Source organism: Drosophila gunungcola (assembly GCF_025200985.1).
Source record: "Drosophila gunungcola strain Sukarami chromosome 2R unlocalized genomic scaffold, Dgunungcola_SK_2 000017F, whole genome shotgun sequence".
NCBI lineage: Eukaryota > Metazoa > Arthropoda > Insecta > Diptera > Drosophilidae > Drosophila > Drosophila gunungcola.
This window is the reverse complement of record NW_026453173.1, coordinates 245,019-266,840: the sequence shown is the minus strand read 5'-3', so window position 1 is coordinate 266,840 and position 21,822 is coordinate 245,019. Positions and strand designations below refer to the sequence as shown.

The 21,822-nt window shown below is 38.6% G+C and overlaps 1 protein-coding gene across 9 annotated transcripts in view; it reads left to right on the top strand.

Moving 5' to 3' along the window:
- Positions 1 to 14,571, top strand: part of LOC128256394 (lachesin) — a 70,378-nt gene extending 55,807 nt beyond the window's left edge. For 3 of the 9 annotated variants that reach the window (XM_052986727.1, XM_052986725.1, XM_052986726.1), the window contains 7 exons: positions 5,180 to 5,304; positions 5,942 to 6,031; positions 7,802 to 7,969; positions 9,460 to 9,594; positions 9,660 to 9,873; positions 12,159 to 12,270; positions 12,336 to 14,571. In XM_052986727.1, coding sequence (XP_052842687.1) covers positions 5,180 to 5,304; positions 5,942 to 6,031; positions 7,802 to 7,969; positions 9,460 to 9,594; positions 9,660 to 9,873; positions 12,159 to 12,270; positions 12,336 to 12,354 — 863 coding nt within the window. In that variant the 3' untranslated portion in view covers positions 12,355 to 14,571. Of the gene's footprint in view, positions 1 to 5,179; positions 5,305 to 5,941; positions 6,032 to 7,801; positions 7,970 to 9,459; positions 9,595 to 9,659; positions 9,874 to 12,158; positions 12,271 to 12,335 lie in introns of those variants that run through there. The other 6 variants (XM_052986733.1, XM_052986731.1, XM_052986728.1 and 3 more) reach the window with 6 other exon arrangements.
- The last annotated feature ends 7,251 nt before the right edge of the window (positions 14,572 to 21,822 follow it).

The following is a 21,822-nucleotide window of genomic DNA, read 5'->3' as shown; positions in this document are numbered from 1 at the left end:
CCGCACTTGCTGACTTCATTATTTATCGCTTTTTAGCAGTTGTGTTGCGGGGGCATGGAAAGGCAAAAACGGAATGAAAAATGCGGCGAACGAAACGAAAACTTGTGTATTGCCAGTTTTTGCTACTTTTGTTGCGGCATCCGGTTAGCCCAGAAATGGATTTCCAAAGCCGAGCCTCGGCGAAAGCCTATAGCCGGGGACCTTTTCTATCGCTTCTTGCGAAAGTTTTATTACAGTTGCCTACTTCAGGCATAATATAATTCACACGCCTAAGCCGCAGGCGGCTGACATGCGCACGTACCGCCTAGTCGGGAGTCGAACAGGATGCGTTGGAATACGCGGGGCTAGCCATTTTATTAGCAGTGCGTGTTTTTTCACTATTATCGCGTTCGGCCTTCGCCCCGCGTCCCACCCACTTGACCTTAGTTCCCGAGCAGTTCGTTGGCTTTGTATCTCGGGCCGAGCATTTAAATTCCTCTTAACATGCCCAATATATTTCCCCTTGTGTGAGCGTGTGTGTGAGTGAATGCTCCTGTCATGCATACAAATGCAGAGATAAAGAATGTGTGTGTGTTCCAGCAATTTATGCTTGTCCCTATACCACCAGGCCCGACCTGACCCGTCATAAAGCCGCCTTGAGACGACTTGACTCAAGTGGACTCGCCTTTGTCTGCCCTTGATGTTTGTACCCCTCAGTCGAAGGGAAGTAGCGTATATTGTTTTCGAGAATGAGTGAAGAAGGACAACAAAAATGTTTTCGAACCTGTGCAGTATACGAGTACATAATGTATGATTAGTATATATTTAGACCTGTTCGCACAGACATTGGGACCCAATACAACAACTGCCGCGATTCATTTGTAATTGTGAGAAGGACGAGGCGCAATTTTGATTTGGTTTTTGAACAACACTAATCTAATTTTGTCCGTCCGTGCTTCTATCAATATTATAACACATCTCTGGTAATAAAAGACTAATCCAATTACAACAGTAAAAACAAGAAAGGAAGCAAACTTCGGCAAGCCGAAGTTCATATACCCTTGCAGCTATTTCAAAAATTAAATATTCTTGAAAACATTTAAATTATCATTTACTTGCGTATATGTTTAAAAACATTGAAGCTTTGATGACTTGCAGCTTAATTAATCGTTAGCTCCTATGGCAGCTATATGATATTGTTTTCCGATTTTAATAAAATTAAAAGAGTTATTCTGAACTGTCAAATTATTAATAAGTCAATTAAAAATAAAAACAAGATAGGAAGCAAACTTCGGCAATCCGAAGTTCATATACCCTTGCCGCCCTTGCACTGAATTTATAATACCCTCTGCAAAAGCATAAACATTTTTAATATACAATTTTATAGCCTTGCAGAGGGTATTTTAATTTCAGTCAGAAGTTTGCAACGCAGTGAAGGAGACATTTCCGACCCTATAAAGTAAGTATATATATATTCTTGATTAGTCTTTCTGTCCGTCTGCAATAGAAAGAGAAATTTCGGGAAAGATTCATGCAGATAGCTTTAAAAGAGACCAAGTTTGCGTAGAAACGGACGGACTGACGAATAGATTTTAAAATTAGGGCTTTAATTTATTTAAATCGGACATTGATGTCATATACATAGCTGTCATAGTAACGACCGAATAAATGAGTTTGTGTGCTTGAACATATCGACATAAAAATCGGAGTATTGTGGTTTTAATGAATACAAAACATCGAAACTCAGTTATTCGATTATAAGGAAACTTAAAAATGTTTGGTCACTATTTGTCTGCGTTTTTGGATTCGGGTTAAAATCAGCTGACAATCATATACTTTTCCAAGCTATTCCGTTCCTTTTGGAAAAGCTTTATCGAGAATCCTTGGTTTAGTTTGCGTAGAAACAGACGGAAAGGTGGAGTATGGAATTATATACTGTTGAGAATCGGAAATGTATCTAAAATTTATTTGTTTTCCGATTGTTTGGGTACTATATGATATATTCATCGGATTCGGTCCGTTCCGTGGTTAATACTATTTGCAACAGAAAAAGGAATTTTGGGAAAGTTTCATCAAACAGTTGAAAAAGAAACGATAGAGAGTTGCTTATTAAGAACATTTGTACATTTGTCTGCTTCACTGCGTTGCAAACTTCTGACTGAAATTATAATACCCTCTGCAAGAGTATAAAAAAAACGATAGAGAGTGGCTTATTAAGAACATTTGTACTTTATTGGGTCGGAAATGTCTGCTTGACTGCGTTGCAGACTGTTGACTGGAACTATAGTTCCCTCTGCAACTTTGGTAAGGTCGAATGATTTGCATATAAGATGCCCGTATAATTGAAAGCAAAAATATTTGAAATCAATGCAGCGTCTCTTTGACGTCACTGCGGACTTTGGCCACATAAATAACACGGCAGCGCAGAAAGGACAATCCGAACACACATACGGACGCACCCGAACCACACACACGCACAACAGCGCTCTCACAGATAACACACATCTGCGGCATTGCATACGCACGCCTAAAGTATGAACTATAAAAATTTACGAGGCAATAAAGCTGTGAGCTCGCTTCGCTGTGTTTTATAGCCCACTGCTGGAGGTGGGCTGTGTGGAACCGGGCCTTTCTGCAGCCAACGACACTGCGCGTTTTGTGTTTTGTGTTTTGTATCCGTCTTCGATTTTTCGCAACAAATCGCAGGCCGCCAAGGCTGAGAGCACCCCTCATGAAGTTTTTGCATTACGCTTTCTGATTGATTGGATAAATTTCGCTTGGAGCACACTCGCAACCAAGCAAAAGTACTTGAGCTCTCAGCGAGTTTATAATAGTCCATCTACCTTTCAGATGGCCATGTTCCAGGGTCTTAGGCACGCAGCATGATGAGCGTAAAAGCAAAGCGCACTTTGGCGTAATTTTCATTTTGGGTGCCAGACGGTCAGAGGCACTTGCACTACTCGACCGCGTTGCCCGGCAGCAAAGTTTCGTAATTAGAGAAAAACCAGAAGGGCAACCGTAGTTGCGCTGATTAAATTTAAAATTTTCCGAAGAAGCCCCAGCTATTTCCTAATAGTTTCAGAGCCGGCATATTAATTGCCACTCTGCCGGTCTTACGCAATAATAGCATGCAGATTTTAGTGGCAGAAGCTTTTAGCAAATATTATTTGCTAAGTTTGCCAGTAAGAGCATCTCAGAAAATTAAGCTTACCTGCGGAGTAGACAAACTTTTCCGCTTTTTGTCGATCATAAACGGGAAGCGCTTATTAGCCAGTAAACAAAGACTTCTTAACAAAATGATTGAAAACATTAAAATTATGATTTATTTGCGTATTTGTTTAAAGGCATTGAAGCTATGATGAATTGCAGCTCTATTATTTGAGTTATTATGGCAGCTATACGATATAGTTTTCCGATTTTAATAAAATTAAAAGCGTAATTCTAAACTGTCAAATTATTAATAAGTCAAAAAGAATTTGTTAGAAAAATTACAAAATATAAAATTTATATAAAAAAAAATTTCTTTTTATATTTTTATTGTTTTTATGAGAGCTATATGATATAGTCATCCGATTTTAATGAAATTTAAACCATAATTCTAAAATGATTAACTCTTACAATATGCCGAAGAACTAAAAAAAAATTTAAAACAGGTAAGCTATAATTTTTTTCATTTATTTTTCCGATTGTTCCTATGGGAGCTATATGCTATAGTCGTCCGATCCGGCTCGTTCCGACTTATATACTATCTGCAATAGAAAGACAACTTTTGGGAAAGTTTCATGCAGATAGCTTTAAAACTGAGAGACTAGTTTGCATATAAACGGACGGACAGACGGACAGACGGACGGACAGACGGACAGACGGACAGACGGACAGACGGACGGACAGACGGACATGGCTAGATCGACTCTACTAGTGATGCTGATCAAGAATATATATACTTTATAGGAAACGGCTCCTTCACTGCGAGGGTAAGAATCAATAGCTGAGTCGATCTAACAACGTCCGTCATTCTCAGTTTTAAAGCCATATGGATGAAACTTTCCCAAGTCTTCTTTCTATAAAAACTGGTATATAGGTCGAATAAAACAACTACAGCTCTTATTGGAAGAATCAAAAATAATTTATAATTTTTCTGTTTTTCCATATTTTTGAATTTTTATTCGTAATATAACCGTTTAATAGGATATTTAACTATAGCTCGTTACTTATAGAGTCTTGTGTTTGTTACAAAGAGTTTACCAAGTAAAAGGAAACGTGCCGACCCTATAGAGTATACATATTTTTTATCAGAATCAATAGCCAAGTCGATTTAGCCATATCTAGTTATTCTTACGGAGCGCATTTGCAATCACAACGTGGCCACGCCCACCTCAATGCCCACAAATCGAATGTTTTTAATATTGCGTTGTTAAAATTGTAAATTTCTTGTAAAATTTTAAAAATTGAGCTATAATTATGAAAAAATTTGGCAATGATTTAACGTGACGTCACTGCATACTTGAAAAACGCAGTTTGTGCACATACTATGAAACTAAACTCGCACTTAATCTGTGCGAGTAATTTGCACAGCGAAACTTGTTAATGTGTGTGTGGGGACAGCGGTTTTATACTGTTTGTGTCGTGCTGTGCGACGCTTTTTGCTAAAAGTGTTGACAATGCAGTATGCTAGGTGCCGCACCCTAAAACCCAATTTTTTCCTGAAAGCGCTTTTATTTTAAAATTGACAAGCTATGTAAGATGTATCTAATAGTCGGGCACTCGGTTCTAGCGTTTCTTCTTGTTGTTGAAATTGCTACATAAGTAAATAAACTTGGCATTGCCGAAAATTGCTTCCTTCCTTGTTATATTTATCGTAGTCTCCTTCCGGACACCTTTAGTCCGTCTCGTTGCTAGGTGGACTACAGTCCACAGGTTCGGATTTTAAAGGGATATGGCTATTTAGAACGTAGTGCATGAGAATGTGGATGTTTTAACTTGGGATGGAATTGGATTGCTCAAGTTCTGAGGCCAATCGCATTCATTTGCCAGCTGCACCACCCCAGACACTTTTGCTGATTGCATTCGAATTGCATCAATCGGATTTGGGGAAAGAAGATGGGAACGAAACCAAACCTTAACACAATTTGCGACTGCACTTTTCACTCCGCCATTTGACTTGTCTAACGCTCGTGGCTGCTCTTTCCTTTGATTGCAGATCAAAAGTCAATACTCACAGATAACGACTGGAAGAAGCTATGGATGCGCGGCGGTATAAGTGCCGATTCAAAATTGGATAACAGCCTGGACTCCAGCGACAGTCCAATGTTCGAAGACAGTGAGGTAAGTCCCATTGACAGATTTCCCTCAATGAACTGTTATCTGAACTCAAATTCAAATTGAATCGAGTGCAAACGCAAGGCAACGTGTCCCCAGTCCTGAGCCACAGCTAGAACAATAGCCAGTTTGTCAGCAAAACAGTTTGCTCTAACCCATCAAAATGTTAATGCCGTTGTCAAAAAAATGCAGCTGGAGGCCGAATCAATCGGGCCCGTGCTCACCGGCATAACACTAATTACCAGCACGGCGAGGACTGCCCCGATTTGGATCTGGACTCCAGTGCCGGGACTAATTAATCTTTAGTGCTTATTTATAATTCATTCGCGCTGGCTTCGAGTCTAATTATCCAAATAGCAAGCACGCCACAAGCGCCAGACACCGGACTCGCGCCCAACCTCTGCTTATCGTCCGTATCCTGCCCGGAAAGCTTTGACTCTGATGTATTATACGGTCTGGATCATGGACCCAGCGACCTGGGCTGGCGCTGTTTTGCTGACTAATTGTGCGACTTGGGCGCGTTTCGCCTTTGAAACCTCCCCCTTTGGCTTCGTAAAAAATGAACTTTTAACTTTTTGTCTTGTGTTTTTCTTCTCTCTCCCTCCCATCTGCTTTTCTTCTCCGATTCTCCCTGTCTCAAAAGCTGATGGCGCACAACACTACCGTCCAGCTGGGTGGCACCGCCTTTCTGGTCTGCAAGGTCTCCGGCGTGGACAGAGTGGGTGTAAATTGGGTTTGTTTTTGTCTCTCTAATTGTACCTCGTCGAACCTCGTTGTCGTCGACGGCGACGTCATTCCTGTGTTATATTCTGTTCAATGTGCACGCCCTGCCCCTCAGCCCGGCCAAAACACAATGAACTGCCCTGCCCTGTCCTGCATCGAACACCGAACACCACACACCAAACATCCCAAACATCCCAAACCCGAAACCCGAAACCCAAAATCCCTGCACTCCTACCACGCATGCCTTGCATGGAAAAGCGCTTTGTTTAGTGGCTGCCAAATTGAATTCCATTCGAGCCCAGCGCATGGAGATGGGCAGGATCTGCTGCGAGCCCAGCTGCTGCTGCAATCCTATATGCACATTGTGTTTGCGTTTTTTGCACCATTTTCCCATTTGCGTTTTCATTTCATTTTCCTGTCTAATTATATGGCATTTTCATTTGCCTTTTTTGTATACCAGAAAGCGGCACGCAAAAGTCTAATTTGTTAAGCAGTCAAGCACGAACAACAGCCGAACAAGAGCTTAATTTGTAGTTGAAAGCCAACGTTTGGCAAAATGACAATTTCAGTACACATTGTTTGACATTCGCTTTTGCCAGCAAGCAACTTAGTACCTCACGCAATGGATTGGACTGTGCATAAATGGGACTAGCCCGAAATATCAATTAATTAAGGCTCGATTGCCACAACTAGTTAAGATCGTCTTAGATTATTATATAACCACACATTATACGAAAACCTTTAAGTCAATTATATCACTATTTGATTGGTACTATATGTATCCATATATGCTTGATTCGTTATTCTTGTCTTAATAATAATTTGCTATTATTAACAGAACGGGTATTAGAAATTTGTATACCATAAACTTATTAAATGTTTATTATACTTAATTTCAAACTCAAATGCGTTATGAGGGGAGATACATATACATCGTTGAATTTTACTTGTTTTTTTTAAAGTTTATGAAATTGTGCTTTTTAAATTGATTTTTTAACACAACATTTTGAATGGAACGCGTTGTAGGAAAATTTTAGGATTGTACATAGTAAGACAAATATTTGTAAATATTTATGTAATGTATCATTTTTTTTTGTATCTAGGAATACATTAATGTACTGAATAAAATAATATAATAAATAAAAATCAAAAGAAATTGAAATGACCAAAAAATATTTAGTGGCTTATCATTTAATCAAGCCTTTTTAATGTGTGCGTAATTTTGTCGATATACTTGCTAACATTCTTAAGTAATCATTATTATTTATTAAAAAAAAAATGTATATATCTTCCCCCTTAAGCACAATAATTCTAAAAAAAATCCACATAAGTTAGTAATTATTCGGTTCTAATCATTCCATTCGAATGTAGCTAAACTTTTTCCCTTACTTTCTCGCTGTTATTTTTAATATATTTTCTGGTTCACCCCAACGGACGTGTGTACTCTACTTACGAGAGTGCACCTGCTGGGGACATTAAAAATAGTTTATCCACTTGTAATCCAATGTCGTAACTTAATCCCCCGAGCATCCCGCCATCACGCAACCTGCGAAATGTCAACGCGGCTCGGACATCAACGGTGCGGTGATGGTGGCAGCGGTGGGACTTTTGAGCATTTTTTAATTATTTTTCGAGAAATATTCGCATGTTTCACTAATTGCATGAGCGGCTCTGTTTGTGAGGCCTTCTGCCGCGCTAATAATTATCTGTGTGTATAGTACTCGATTACCAATTTGTCCGCTCGTTAATAACTCGGTCGGTCATCGGCTTTCGTCAACAGAATCAAATATCTTGGATCCGCCGCCGGGACTGGCACATCCTGTCGTCGGGGGCCCAGCTCTACACCAACGACGAGCGCTTCGCGATACTGCACACGCCCGGCTCCAACATGTGGACGCTGCAGATAAAGTTTGTGCAGCGCCGGGATCACGGCATGTACGAGTGCCAGGTAAGTGGGACAGTGGGTAGCAGCGGGAGTGGGAGTGGGAGCGGGAGTGGCGTGAGGTGCGAGTGGCCGGAGGCGGAAGGCGAAGTCCGGAATGATGGCTCCATATTTTATGCATGCGGCGCAGTTGAAATAAACTAAAGTGCATTTGCATATGCTCTCGTTTCGCATCCCTGCGCCGTGTGTGAACGCTGCATTGAGGTTTTCGGGCTTTCGGGCTTTTGCTTTTCGCTGATTTCACGTCACGTCGATTTGTTCGCCTGTACATGATTTAATTGTAAAATGCAAATGAAGCTGTGTGTGCAAGGGTTCGATTTAAGGCAGCTGCCCCACGGCCTTCTTTCTGGTCAGCTGTCGTTGGCAGGGAGCTTCGAAAGGGAGTGTCAGTCCGAGTCCGAATCCGAATCCGAATCCGTATTGGGATCCGATTGGAAGTGGGAGTGGGCCGGTGACATTGACAAGTCCGACTGTGCGGCCAGCCGAAATCGTGTGACTGTCAGCCAGCCGGCTGCAAAGGATCTGGCCAGAACACGGGAGCGGACAAACCGAGACCGGACCATGGGCTCCTGCCCTACGAAGTAACAGTAATGCACAAGTAAGCCCGAAAGTCATGCGAATGCAAATATGGAAAGGTCGTGTTCACGGCCCGGGGAGAAAGAAAACAGCTTAGAAGGGATGGGATTCGGGGAAGGGAAGACAGCCAACCGAAGAGCAACAAAGTTGGACACTGCTGAAATGGACACTTGACAGTAACTCTGTTTGTGCAGCAGCACAAGTGCCACTCGGTCTGCTCTGAGTAGACGGATGGGGATAGCTGGCGACGCAGCGGGGAGCGGGGGAGCGGAGTGCAATTTCAGAAACGTAGCTTCAATTTCCAAATTGTTTGCATGCAATTTCAATATGAGAAGCCGCATGCCAGAACAAACCAGTCACTCACCGAGTCAGGCTCAGAGTCAGTGGGTCGTGCAATGTCCCCTCCAGACTCCCGTCTTCGGACTACGGAGGACGGACTACGGACTACGAACTACGGACTCGGGACCCCAAGTGCGGACTATGAAGCTGAGCACCAAACGAGAGCTGCATGCAAATATGCCGAAATGATTATTTTCCTACTCCACTGCGGCAGCGGATGCGGAGAAAACTGCAGCAGCAATCGCTGCCTGCCGGATATTTTGGGAAGAGCTCCGAGCTGGGACGTGTAGGAAACGCTCCTTTAATATAGAATCCGTTCGTTTTTGTTTCATTTTTGCGTGCCAAATTGAAATTGTTTGATTTGCATTTCAATGAGTGCAACATTTCTTGCACTCGCAACGATTTTTCGAAACTGGCTGTTAGGGGAGTGATTCCTGCTCGCAGTTTACTGAAGCATTAGGACTCGAGTTGATTACGAATACCAATCGCACTCAATTGCCACACCTGCTCTTTCCACTCCTCGGCTTCCATTTCTGCGCTTTTCCGGGCTCAATCTCACAAAAACCAACACCAACACACAGGTCTCGACGCCGACTGGCATCATTTCCCACTTTGTGAATCTTCAAGTGGTTGTGCCGGAGGCATTCATACTGGGCTCCGGCGAGCTGCATGTCGACATGGGCTCAACAATCAATTTGGTTTGCATTATTGAGAAGGTAAGTTGCGCGGCGAGGCGTAAGGTCCGCATTCCCACTGATCCCCCCTCACCTCTTCGGCACAGAGTCCGACACCACCGCAGTACGTGTACTGGCAGAAGAACGACCGCCTGATCAACTACGTCGACTCCCGGCGGGACATAACCATTGAGACGACCCCGGGACCCCGCACGCAGAGCCGTCTGATCATCCGGGAGCCGCAGATCACAGACTCCGGCAACTACACCTGCTCGGCCAGCAACACGGAACCGGCGAGCATCTACGTCTTCGTCTCGAAAGGTGGGTGGTGCAGCACATTATTTGCAGTATTTTTTCACCTTGCGGCCAATAAATTACCTGGGCGTTAATAGTGAGTTTTAATGTGACAGTTTGAGGTAGCCATCCACTTTACTATTTGCCCAGTCGCCTTTATATTTTTCCCTTTATATAAACCAAGCACTGAGGATCATCCAACTATTTCCACCTAAACACAGATAGAGTTCTGGCGTTCTCAAACGAAAGCAACATGTTCTCCCTGTAAACTGAAGTTTATTTTCTTCTCAAAACATTGTTTAGTCAAATTAAAAGCAAAGAAAAGATGAAAAAAATTTTAGTTGATAACCACAAAAAAGTTTGATTTTACTGAAACTATTAAAATCGCAACTAAAGCATTCAGAAGTCAACACAGTCCAACAAAATACAATTGCTTCGATTGAAGATACATTTTTTTTATTGGTTTTTAAAAACAAGGGAAATTGTAAAAACTTTAAAATTGTAACTTTCTCGTCATATTCCCAGGCCGTGGACAATAGTTTAATCCGGGTAGTATTGACAGTGTGTTTTTTAGCGGAATTTGTGAGTGATGAAATACAAGTTTGTTTGGGACTTTTACTAAGGATGCCTTAATTATCATAGAAAGTACAGATGTTTCTTGAAAATTTTAAAATCATTTGTAATCAAAATTTATTAAAATCCAAAAATAATAATTTAAAAGTTTTTTTTTTATCAGCACACATATAATTATTGTTTACGGTCCCTGGTCCTTACACTTGAACTACAAAAGTACCAGATAACAAGAAAGGCAGCAAACTTCGGCATGCCGAAGTTCATATACCCTTGCAGCTATTGCAAAAACTATATATTATTGAAAACATTAAAATTATGATTTACTAGTATTATTATAGAAATCATTAAAATGATGATTTACTTGCATATATGTTTAAAAGCATTAAAGCTGTGATAATTTGCAGCTTAATTATTCGATAGTTCCTATGACAGCTACTTATCCGATTTTAATAGACTTAAAAGTAATTCTGGACTGTCAAATTATTAAAGAGTCCAAAAGAATTTACAAAATAGCAAAGATACAGTTAAATAAAATTTATTAAACCAACATTTTATTTGTTTTTATGGGGCTATATGATATAGTCGTCCGATTTTAATGAAATTTAAATCGTAATTCTGAAATATTTTACCATTGCTATATGTTGGAAACTTAAAAAAAAAAATTTAAAAACAGCAAACTTATAATATTTTTTTATTTATTTTTCCAATTGTTCCTATGGGAGCATATAGCTATAGTCGTCCGATCCGGCTCGTTCCGACTTATGTACTACCTGCAATAGAAAGACTAGTTTCATGCAATCACCTGCACTAATTTCCAAGTGAACCGTTCATTTTATATTTAATACGAAATTTTTTGTTTCGTATTAAACTTCAACAGGCATACTTATATTTTAATATTTACATATTAAAATATCAGTTTAATATGGTTTTAGTTTGGCTGGTTTTTATTATATTATAAAAATTGAAAAACCATATCCTATAGCTGCATGGGAATAGTTGAGCTGCAAATCATCATAGCTTCAATCGTTTTAAACATATACGCAAGTAAATCATACTTTTAATGTTTTCAAGAATATTTAATTTTTGTATGCTTCCTTTCTGGTTTCTTTTGGTTTTCATAAGTTATTATGGAAATCGTTGATTACTTGACAAGTTTCTCTACCTTGAACTATCTCAGACTACCGATTACCCAGCTGTTGAATATTCTCCGCGTCATCAAAACGTTTTTAGTTAGCTTTAATTTTTGACAAAAAAATGAGTATTGAATTTTGTAGAACAGACAGAGCGCGGACATATTTTATTTGTTTTAATTAAGTGAAGTCATTAATAGAAAATCTTAGCGCGAATTCTTTAGAGCTAGAAACACCCCAGTGGCCCAAAACATATGTATTAGTTAGGATGTGCCTTTAACAGGAATTGGGTTAAAAACATTTAGTTTCTCTGAGAAGAAGACTTGGCACCTTACTGCTTCGCCCAACTCACTTTCCTGTGATTTTAGCATTTAAATAGACATCGCGCTCTTTTTAATAATAACGATAAGACGAGTAAATGGAAGTATGCAAATGGCGTGCAGCCTGCAGCTTATTAACATGAAAATGGGAAATGCGGGTCGACTGGGGCGAAAGGGGAATGGCAGTGCAGAGCACGGTTGTTGGTGCGCATAATTGCATTCGCCTGTCTGTCACTAAACAAATTCTGGCTCTAATTCAAATTCAAATTTATCCCACTGACACCTGCAGGCGACAATATGGCGGCAATCTCGCGACGCAAGACCTCCTCCGCCGATCGCCTGACGCACATATTTAGGTCGATGCTGGCGCCCTGTCTCCTGCTGAACACGGTTGTTGTGAGGTGAGTTGTGGCTAATATCTAATCTCCAGCGACAAGCCAGTCCTAAATCCCGTCCTCTCCATCAGACGCATCTTCCTGACCTAAGCGGACCTCTGGCCAGCCATGGCGAGCGGAAGAACGACGACAAAGAAATCCTATTTAAGCTATTTCAGTGTTAGACCTAAACCGACACAGAGTTAATAACTGAATAACCCCGATTCTAGGATAATTGCTAAGCTAAGCTCAGTGAAAGCTGCGCACTCAAGTGTAAAAATCAAGTTAATCCAATCGCAGTCGCTGTGCATACACGGACGTGTGTACTTGTACGTATGCCAGGCATTTACCCGTACATCCAGACAAGTCTAGATAAGTACCAGTTTAGTTTGTAACTCACTTCCCATTGAATGTGTATGTATGATATGTTAAAGGATTTTAAAATATGTGAATTGCGTTATTCATAAACGTTCGGTTTAGGTGCATTCGCCAAACTTCTCGGTTGCCGCCACCACTGTTATGTATATATGTAGTGCAATTTTCCTTGCTCGGTGAGCTGAAAGCAGCAACTTATTCGAAATGCCTTTGTTCGACCCAGTTCAATGCTTTCCAACCCAAAAAACTGTTCACTGTAAACGGAATTTGCATAAGTAGCCAATTTGAGTCCATTAAAATGAGGAATATTTATGAACAAAAAAACACACATTAAAACGCTATTATAACTGTTACTAATTGCTAATTGAAAACTAAAAACATAAAACATAAAAACATAAAAAGAGCTGCGGGCACGTCCAGCCCAGAAGGCAGCAGCAACAACACGAGTAAAATTAACGTTAACGAGAATAAGAACCGGAACATCAACCCACATTAATTAATTATGTTATTAAGTTTGTAAATAAATTTTATTGCAAATGGCATAGCACGCACACACAAGGACACACACGGCAAGCAGAAAAAATTAATTTAAATTGTGTAAATAAAAAGGAAATCATACAGCTCCAGCACCGTCAACCACAAGTCATACAACTGACTGAAAATGTGCTATATATTGGCCATGGCCCGCAGACTGGATGGGTCTGAGGACGGAGAAGGGGTCTGCGAGTATGCGAATGCTTTATGGGCTTTCAAACTGTCAAAACCCAGCTGTAATTAATTGCAAAAACACACAAGGGAGGTCGAGGCAAGGGGCGGTCGATGCAGAAACCTAGCCATAGAGTCAAATATAGGATAATCTAAATTCATCAATCAGCCAAATCAGAAAACTGAAATATTATTACTTTACAAACAGATATCTAGAATGGATAGCTTATTGAAATCTCCAAAAAATACACGCATCTTGGGCTCCAAAAACTCCCATCTCTGAACTGGCATGGGCAGGGAATATTTTTAGAAATATTCTCACGTTTGTTTCCTGCCTGTGCCAACCAGTTGAAACACCTCAATCATGAAACAAACATCTACGTAATGAATTATGTACAACTTCTCGACTGTTTATTAAACTTAGGCTGACTCCACTAATAGCTGCAGCCTGCACTTACCATAGAATAATATATAGGGGTTCCGCTCCAATTCGAGTTGATGTGTTGTCAGACTTAAGCCAGCAATAAATAATCATTCGTTCATTGACGGTACGTAACTTGCAAAACAAAACTGTTAGGAGATACCATTTGAAGTTTGAATAGATTCATTAGTGTGAACCCACGAAAACCGAAAACTTAGCGTAATCATTATTACTGACTAACTAAAACTATTGATAATACCGAAAATACTAAGATGAATCCAAAGCCTCCTTGATGTGTCTGCATGTGTTTGCTTATGCCCAAAGCCCCATTTAAAAGTTATTTGATTCTATTAAAAAAAAACTGAATTAAAAGAAACATTTGGTTAGTTTTCACTGTTAAGCATTCCACTGTAAATATTTTGTACTAACATACGTATATAGAATGGCTGATAATAGCCCTTCGTTATTTAATGAGAATCACATATGGAAACAAAGGAAATATGATAGGTAATTGTACTCTTTGTGTGGAAACAGGCAGAGCAAAAATAAACGAACAACTAATATAGAATGATTCAAATGTTTTCAATGTAAATGCTCGAGCAAATAAGTGTAAAATTCCAATTTGACGAATATGAATTTAATAATAGTACAGATATTAATAAATCCAAAACTGAACTACATTGTGCTTACACGCACAGATACAAAGAGTGGAATCGACAGAAAATACCAAAGCAGCAATGCATGGCTAACCATACGAATGCATTCAAATAAATCAAGTGATTATCATGGAAAAATAAATGTAATTTAAATAATAACCAAGCAAATCAGTTCTCATTTGTCTTTTTGTCGGTAAGGGCTTGAACAAGGAATTTAGGTAAGTTGTCCAAAAGGGGGCTTTGACTCTCGCAATAACCAATCAATCAGCACACTTCTCCGCAAATCCAAATCGAAGGCCGCTGTAAAGGCGGCTCGTCAACACGCCATAATTGGACTCCATTGTTGGTACAACGCACACAATCGACTGCCTATTTGCTGAAGTCGCCAGCTTTTTCGGAACGGCGCGCCAATTATTTTTCGACGTTTTCCTTAAGACCGGCAGTTTACTTTCTGTCAACATTTTATTCAGCGCCTCGTCGCCGTTCACTTCGCAGCGAACATGTTGCACTTGTGCCCACCCGTCGACGCTCGCGCCCTCCTCGAAATTCACGCTAAAGTTTGCCGAGTGTGTTTGTGAAATCAAATGCATTGAACGCTGCCGCCAGAACCGAGGAGCAAACTTTTGTGGCCACCAAAGTTTCTGGCAAATCAAATGAACCCCGGGTAAATTTGCCATGCACAAGTGCCAGTGCGGGCCAGGGTCGATGGGTGGAGGCCCAAAAGTAAAACATTGAACTGCAAAAGTAATGGAGAATTTCAACAAGAAGTTATAGTGTACACACACCAATACACTCCTGCCATTCCACTTCAAGCAGGCTGAACCAGAGCCAGAACCTCTTCGGCGCATTTCTCCAGTGAGGCAGCCAAATGGTCGAAATTGGCTGTTGACAGCTCTGAGTTGAGTGTGTCGAAAGACTTCGACGTTCAGGAGATTGAAAACTTTGCCATTTTTATTTTCGATTTGCCGTTTTGATTAAAAAGTTTTGCACGAAACTCCAAGTCTCGGGCCCTCTCAAAATTGCTGCCTAATTTCAGAGTCAGCCTGTCCCCTTCCCCCCCGACGTTTTGAAAATGTTTGAATTTACCCAACGCACATGTGCTCACGAGTACGTTTACAGAGTGGCACATGCAGCCCAGGCCACACGGTGACAGCTGTAAATTCAGGGATTTTTGGCCCCATGTTTGCTTAAAAGCTCAGGACGTAACATCAATTTATGGTGAAGTTTTAAAAATTTTAAATAATCAAATTTTCCAATGCATTAACCTTAATAGCATGACACGATGGACCCCCACCTTACCGACCGCCTTCACACTTTGCAGTTTTTCCTCATTGCAGAATGGATTTGCTGTTATCGGCAACTTTTACACCATCAATATTCCCTCCTTTTCGTTTGATACTAATAAAGTATTTTTGTTTCAATATTCACTGTATGTTTTTCCTTAAAACTTACCACTAAGAAACGATACTATTGTTACATTAATTCTAAGCTATTGAGCATGAAAAAATGTCAAATAGTTTAATACTTTTACATAAATATTGTCTATAGTTTATTTTCAAGATACACTTATTAAAACTAAGATCTCAATTTTTTTTGGGTGCATATCTAAATTTTAAAATCTGCTACAATTCTCCGTTGCGAAAAAATTACTTTATTAATCATAATGTATGGTTATGCTCTTTAACTTTTTTCACAAATACTTTTTAAAAGCCTTTTGGATTATGAGGAACTGTGTTCTTATCAATGTGGACGACAGTACACGTATGTAGTAAAGACTCGCACTTTTAAAGTGCAAGTGGGAGACAACTAACATACACTAGTCAGTAGGGTTGGTAAAACATCGATAGAGTCTAAAACAGGAGCCTGTTTACATTTTTCGGCTTCAGCAATGTCCTTTTTGTTGATATTATTTCTGCTTCCTTGCTGAACATACGTTAGATTCTGTCGACGTATCAGGAATCAGCTCAAAGAAGTTGGGTCAACTAAAATCGAATTTTTGAATTTTTGAGAAGCCCATTTGCCCATTTTCTGCCCACTTTTTCCCACCAATTAGTTTTTTGCCCACCTCCTCTAAAAATTTTAAAAACATGGGCAGTTTTTATTTTTGGTGGGCAAACGATTTTTGTTGGAAAAAGTAATTTTTAAGAGGTGGGCAAACGGTTTTTTTTTTTGTTAAATTCTTAAATTTTAAGAGGTGGGCAAGCATGGGCGTTCTTTTTTTTTAAACAAATGCTTTTATGCCGTTGGCAAATGATTTTTTATTGGGTGAAATAAAAGTTCCATATTTTCTAAACTAAAACTAATTGGTTTGCAAAAGTGGGCAAAAAATTGGAACACGATTCCGCTTTTCAAATTTCAAAATTTCGATTTTAGTCGGCCCAACTTCTTTGAGCTGCAGGAATCGACATGTAACCCCTCGCCATTGTCTGCAGGCCAACAGTTCTGTTACATTTTTAGATAAGTTTATCAAAAAGGTTAATGAGACTTTAACTTACCTTCCAAAACTCGAGAGGATCTTCCAGGTAATGCTTAATAAATTTATAATAGTAACAGTAATAGTAATTTATAATAGTGAACATTTTAAAGTCGCAAGCTTGGTTTTGACTAAGCTAACTGAGCATTAGAACTTTAGCGGAAAACATCCCTTTTAAGCCTCGGGTCCAAGATACAACTCGGGTATCATAAGAAAGCTGCTGTTCCATTTGGTTGGCACCTCCTGAATCAGATTAAGAGGCTTATTTGAGCTGCACATTGCAATTTAGGAAGAGCTCTTGAATTTCATCTATTTTTAGAGCATCCTGCACAAGCAAATTAGAAGAATGTGGAATATATGGGAAATGTTTTTTATTTAAATATATGCATGCAAGCACAAGTTTTGCTGCGTTATCCGTTACAATGACGAAAACCTTATCGAAAAGATTTTATTCGTCTAAAAAGAACCGTTTCGGCGCTATAGTTAAATTTGTTTTCCAATTTTGAAGTAGATAAAACCGCCGTGTCTGTCAAAAAATGGCTAGTTACGATGACATAGTAGTCGTTAGCTCTTGAAGACCAACCGTCTGTTGTTATCGCAATGTCTGAAATGTTTTTTAGTTTTATCACCTCTTCGTAAAATTCAGCGATTCTCGGGCCAAAAACGATCAAGAGATCACAAAAGCCCCGGTTTTCAACAACGTAAAATGGTTGTACGTCCAGAGCAAACATTCGAGCCTATGCCTTATTAATTTTCAGTTTACGTTAATACATAAATTTTTCCGTACTTGTTACATTTTGCAGAGGTCTAGAGCCCATACCTCTGACGCCCTTTTTCTTGTTTTCAATTCAGCTTTCTTCTCCTCTGATTGAGCTTCCTAACCGTTATCTTAATTTAAAACACAAAAAAAAAAAACATTTTCACCATTCTAAAAATTTTTACATTTCTTCTCCTAAGCCGCTGCCAAAACCAACTAAAGTCTATAGCATTAGATATTGTAAATTTTAAAAATTTAAACATCTTGGCTTACCTTAAACCTTCTCGCACTTTTTAAAAAAGCAGTGTGACCTGAGAGTTAAAAATACTAGATCACAGAAATATACCGCAATATACTATTAAAATATACCACAAATACCAAGAAAAACATTTGTTTATTTCCTAGAGCGATACTATGGATCGATATTTGCTATGTTTTTCGACCCTACTAGTCAGCATACAGTTGCAGTCAAAATAATAGTGGTGCCACCGCCCCTCATCTTTATATATTTTTGTTATTCTTATTTCTCTTCTAAAGTCATGCGATGCACACTGGGACAATGTACCCGAGCTTTGGCCAAAAGTCCATTTTTTTGTGAGAAAATACATAAAACTAAATTATGTCAACATTTCAAAGAATTTCCATGGGTTTTCTTGGCATATAATTTAAAATACAGATTCATGCAATATTGAATAAAAAGTCAACAAGAAAGAAAGTAAGCTTCGGCAAAAGGGTATAAGCTTCATATACCCTTGCAGTTATGTCCAAAACTAAATGGTCTTTAAAACATTGAAATTCTGATTTACCTGCGTATATATCTAAAAACATTGAAGCTATTTCAGATCAATTATTCGATAGTTTCTATGGAAGCTATATGATATCGTTTTCCGATTTTAGTAAAATTAAAAGCGAAATTCTGAACTGTCAAATTATAAATAAAACAAAAAAATTAAAAAAAAAAAATACAAAATAAAAAAACGTTTAAAAAAATGTTTTTTTAATGTTTTTATTATTTCTATGGGAGTTATATGTTATAGTCGTCAGATTTTGATGAAATTAATTCTGAAATATATATCCGTTACTATATGCAAGAATATAAAAAATATTACAAAACAAATAAGTTACACTTACACAAAATAATATTATTGTTTTTATTGTTCCTATGGAAGCTTTATGTTATAGTCGTCAGATATTGATGAAATTTAAACCGTAATTTTAAAATATTTAACCTTTACTATATGTCGAAGAACTAAAAAAAAAATAGAAAGGAAGCAAACTTTGGCAATCCAAAGTTCATATACCCTTGCAGCTTTTGCAAAAATTTAATATTCTTGAAAACATTAAAATTATCATTTACTTGCGTATATGTTTAAAAACATTGAAGCTTTGATGATTTGCAGCTTTATTGATCGTTAGTTTCTATGGCAGCTATATGATATCGTTTTCCGATTTTAATAAAATTAAAATCGTAATTCTGAACTGTCAAATTATTAAAAGGTCAAAAAGAATTAAAAAAAAATTAAATTAATTACATTAAAACAATTTTGTTTAATATATTTTTATTGTTTTCATGGGAGATATATGAAATAGTCGTCCGATTTTGATGAAATTTAAACCGTTATTTTGAAATATTTAACCATTACTATAAGCCGAAGAACTAAAAAAAAAATAAAAAACAGCAAAGTTATAATTTTTTAAATTTATTTTTCCGATTGTTCCTATGGGAGCTATATGCGATAGTCGTCCGATTTGGCTCGTTCCGACTTATATGCTACCTGCAATAGAAAAAAACCTTTTGGAAAAGTTTCATGCAGATAGCTTAAAAACTGAGGGACTAGTTTGCGTAGAAACGGACGGCCTGTCTGTCAGACGGACGGACAGACGGACATGGCTAGATCGATTCTCCTAGTGATGCTGATCAAGAATATATAAGCTTTATGGGGTCGGAGACGTCACCTTTACTGCGTTGCAAACTTCTGAATAAAATTTTACTACCCTCTGCAAGGGGATAAGGAGAGCCAAACTTCATCGAATGACTTCTTGTGACCTTTCTACATTTATTATCCATTTTTGTTACGCATATTTTTTCAAAAAGAAAACCGTAACTCTAAAATTGTAAAGCATCATTATACCTCGAAGTATATTCAAAGAAAAAATTTTAATTTCGCTCTAAAATATGGTATAGTCATCAGATCCACTTGTTCCGACTTATACAAAAACCTGTAATAAAAAGACAAAGTTTTTTTTACCGGATTACCGGATTTTTTAATTCATTAGGATAAAGAAATGACTTGGAAAAAGTAAAACCACATCAATCACAGTTCAAAGGGCGTAAGTGCACACAATAAACTTGCAAATAACTTGCAATAACTGTAATCAACACACTTGCCAATCCCACGTGGCAAGAGCAAACAAACGAAACAGCCAACAGAACGCAAAACAATCATTCAAATTGCGCATACGCTCCGTGGTCACAAGGTGCAAACTGGTGAGCATTTACTCTTCTCTTGCGCACAAGCATTAAGCTGTCATGTTTTCCGCTGATTTTAGAAATTATTGTGCATTTCTGTAAATCTGTGCTACCCAAGCATGCTATTCGCGCCGCATTTTTGTGCCAGTTGTAATTGATTGGAAAGCACTGGTACTAAGCTCGATTCAATTCAGCTCAGCCCCGTTCAGCTCAACCAAAACCCGCCAGCGAATTTGCCCTTGGCCTGCCTTGTGCATTTCTGTCGACATTTTTATCTGTATCTGCCTCTTGCACTTCGACTAGCAGTGAATCCATAGTTGCCCCGCCCCGTGCTCAATTGTTTAAAAGCTTTTGCAATATTGTTGGCCACAATGTGGCAAAAGTTTTGCAAGCAGAAAAATGCGCGTATCTCGTGTTTAGCACTTCATATTTATTACCTGTCAAGTGCACTCAAATCACTTGCAGTCGTTGCTGGGTCATCGGTCAGGTCATCGGTAGAGGAGCTTGGGTGGGACGGCAGTAGGGGTTGTGGGGATGCGAGCCGCACTCTAGCGAGGGCAGCAGTTGGTCAGCAAAAGTTTAGCCCTTCAGTGTTTTGATAAGCATAATTGATGATGCAACCGTGCGGAGCATTGAGGAAATAAAAAGTGGTAACAGCAGCAGAACCGACGTTGAGAGCAGGAACATGGATAGCAGCAGGATAAGAACGAGGGCGAGGGACGGTCTTCTCCATGAAGTCAAGCCAAAAACCATTTACAACGCTGACCATCCCAATAGGGGAAGAAATATTTTTTCACATATTTTACAGCACATTTGTGTATTGAGTGCAAGTACTGTAAAAAGTTATCATCATCCATCCTGTATTTCACCTAGACACAAACGCCTTTACCCGACAGCACCCCACTTAGGCGCTCAAAGAGAGGAAGTATTAATTTAATTTAAAGTATCTGGCATATATCAAAATCACTCGATTGTGGGCCGCTTTTGAAAAAAATAATGCGCTGGCACTTTACTATTGGGCTTAAGGGGTTATTCTGGTTTAGAAGCCTGAATTTTGTGCATTTATTCAAGTAAGATACAAATAAATGAAATATATTTTTAATATACATTTTTTTATATGCTTTTTATTGCCATTTTAAAAATTTAAATAGGGGTAACATGGTGAAAAAAAATAAATTCGTGGAGATACAGGCCTTTGGAGTGGGATCTTAAAAAAACAAGAAAGGAAGGAAACTTCGGAAAGCCGAAAAAATGAAATATTCTTGAAAACATTTAAATTATGATTTGCTTGCGAATATGTTTAAAAACATTGAAGCTAAGATGATTTGCAGCTTAATTATTCCATAGTTCCTATGGCAGCTATATGATATCGTTTTCCGATTTTAATAAAATGAAAAGCGAAATTCTGAACTGTCAAATTACTAATAAGTAAAAAAGAATTTAACAAAAAACTACAAAGTAAACAAATTACATTAAAAAAAAAAATTATATATTTTTTTATGTTTCCATTGGAGCTATATGATATGGTCGTCCGATTTTAATAAATTTCATTACCGTTATTCTGAAATATTTAACCATTACTATATGTCGAAGAACTAAAAAAAAAAATTAAAAAACAGCAACGTTATCATTTTTATACCCTTGCAGAGGGTATTATAATTCCAGTCAGAAGTTTGCAACGCAGTGAAGGAGACATTTCCGACCCTATAAAGAATATATATT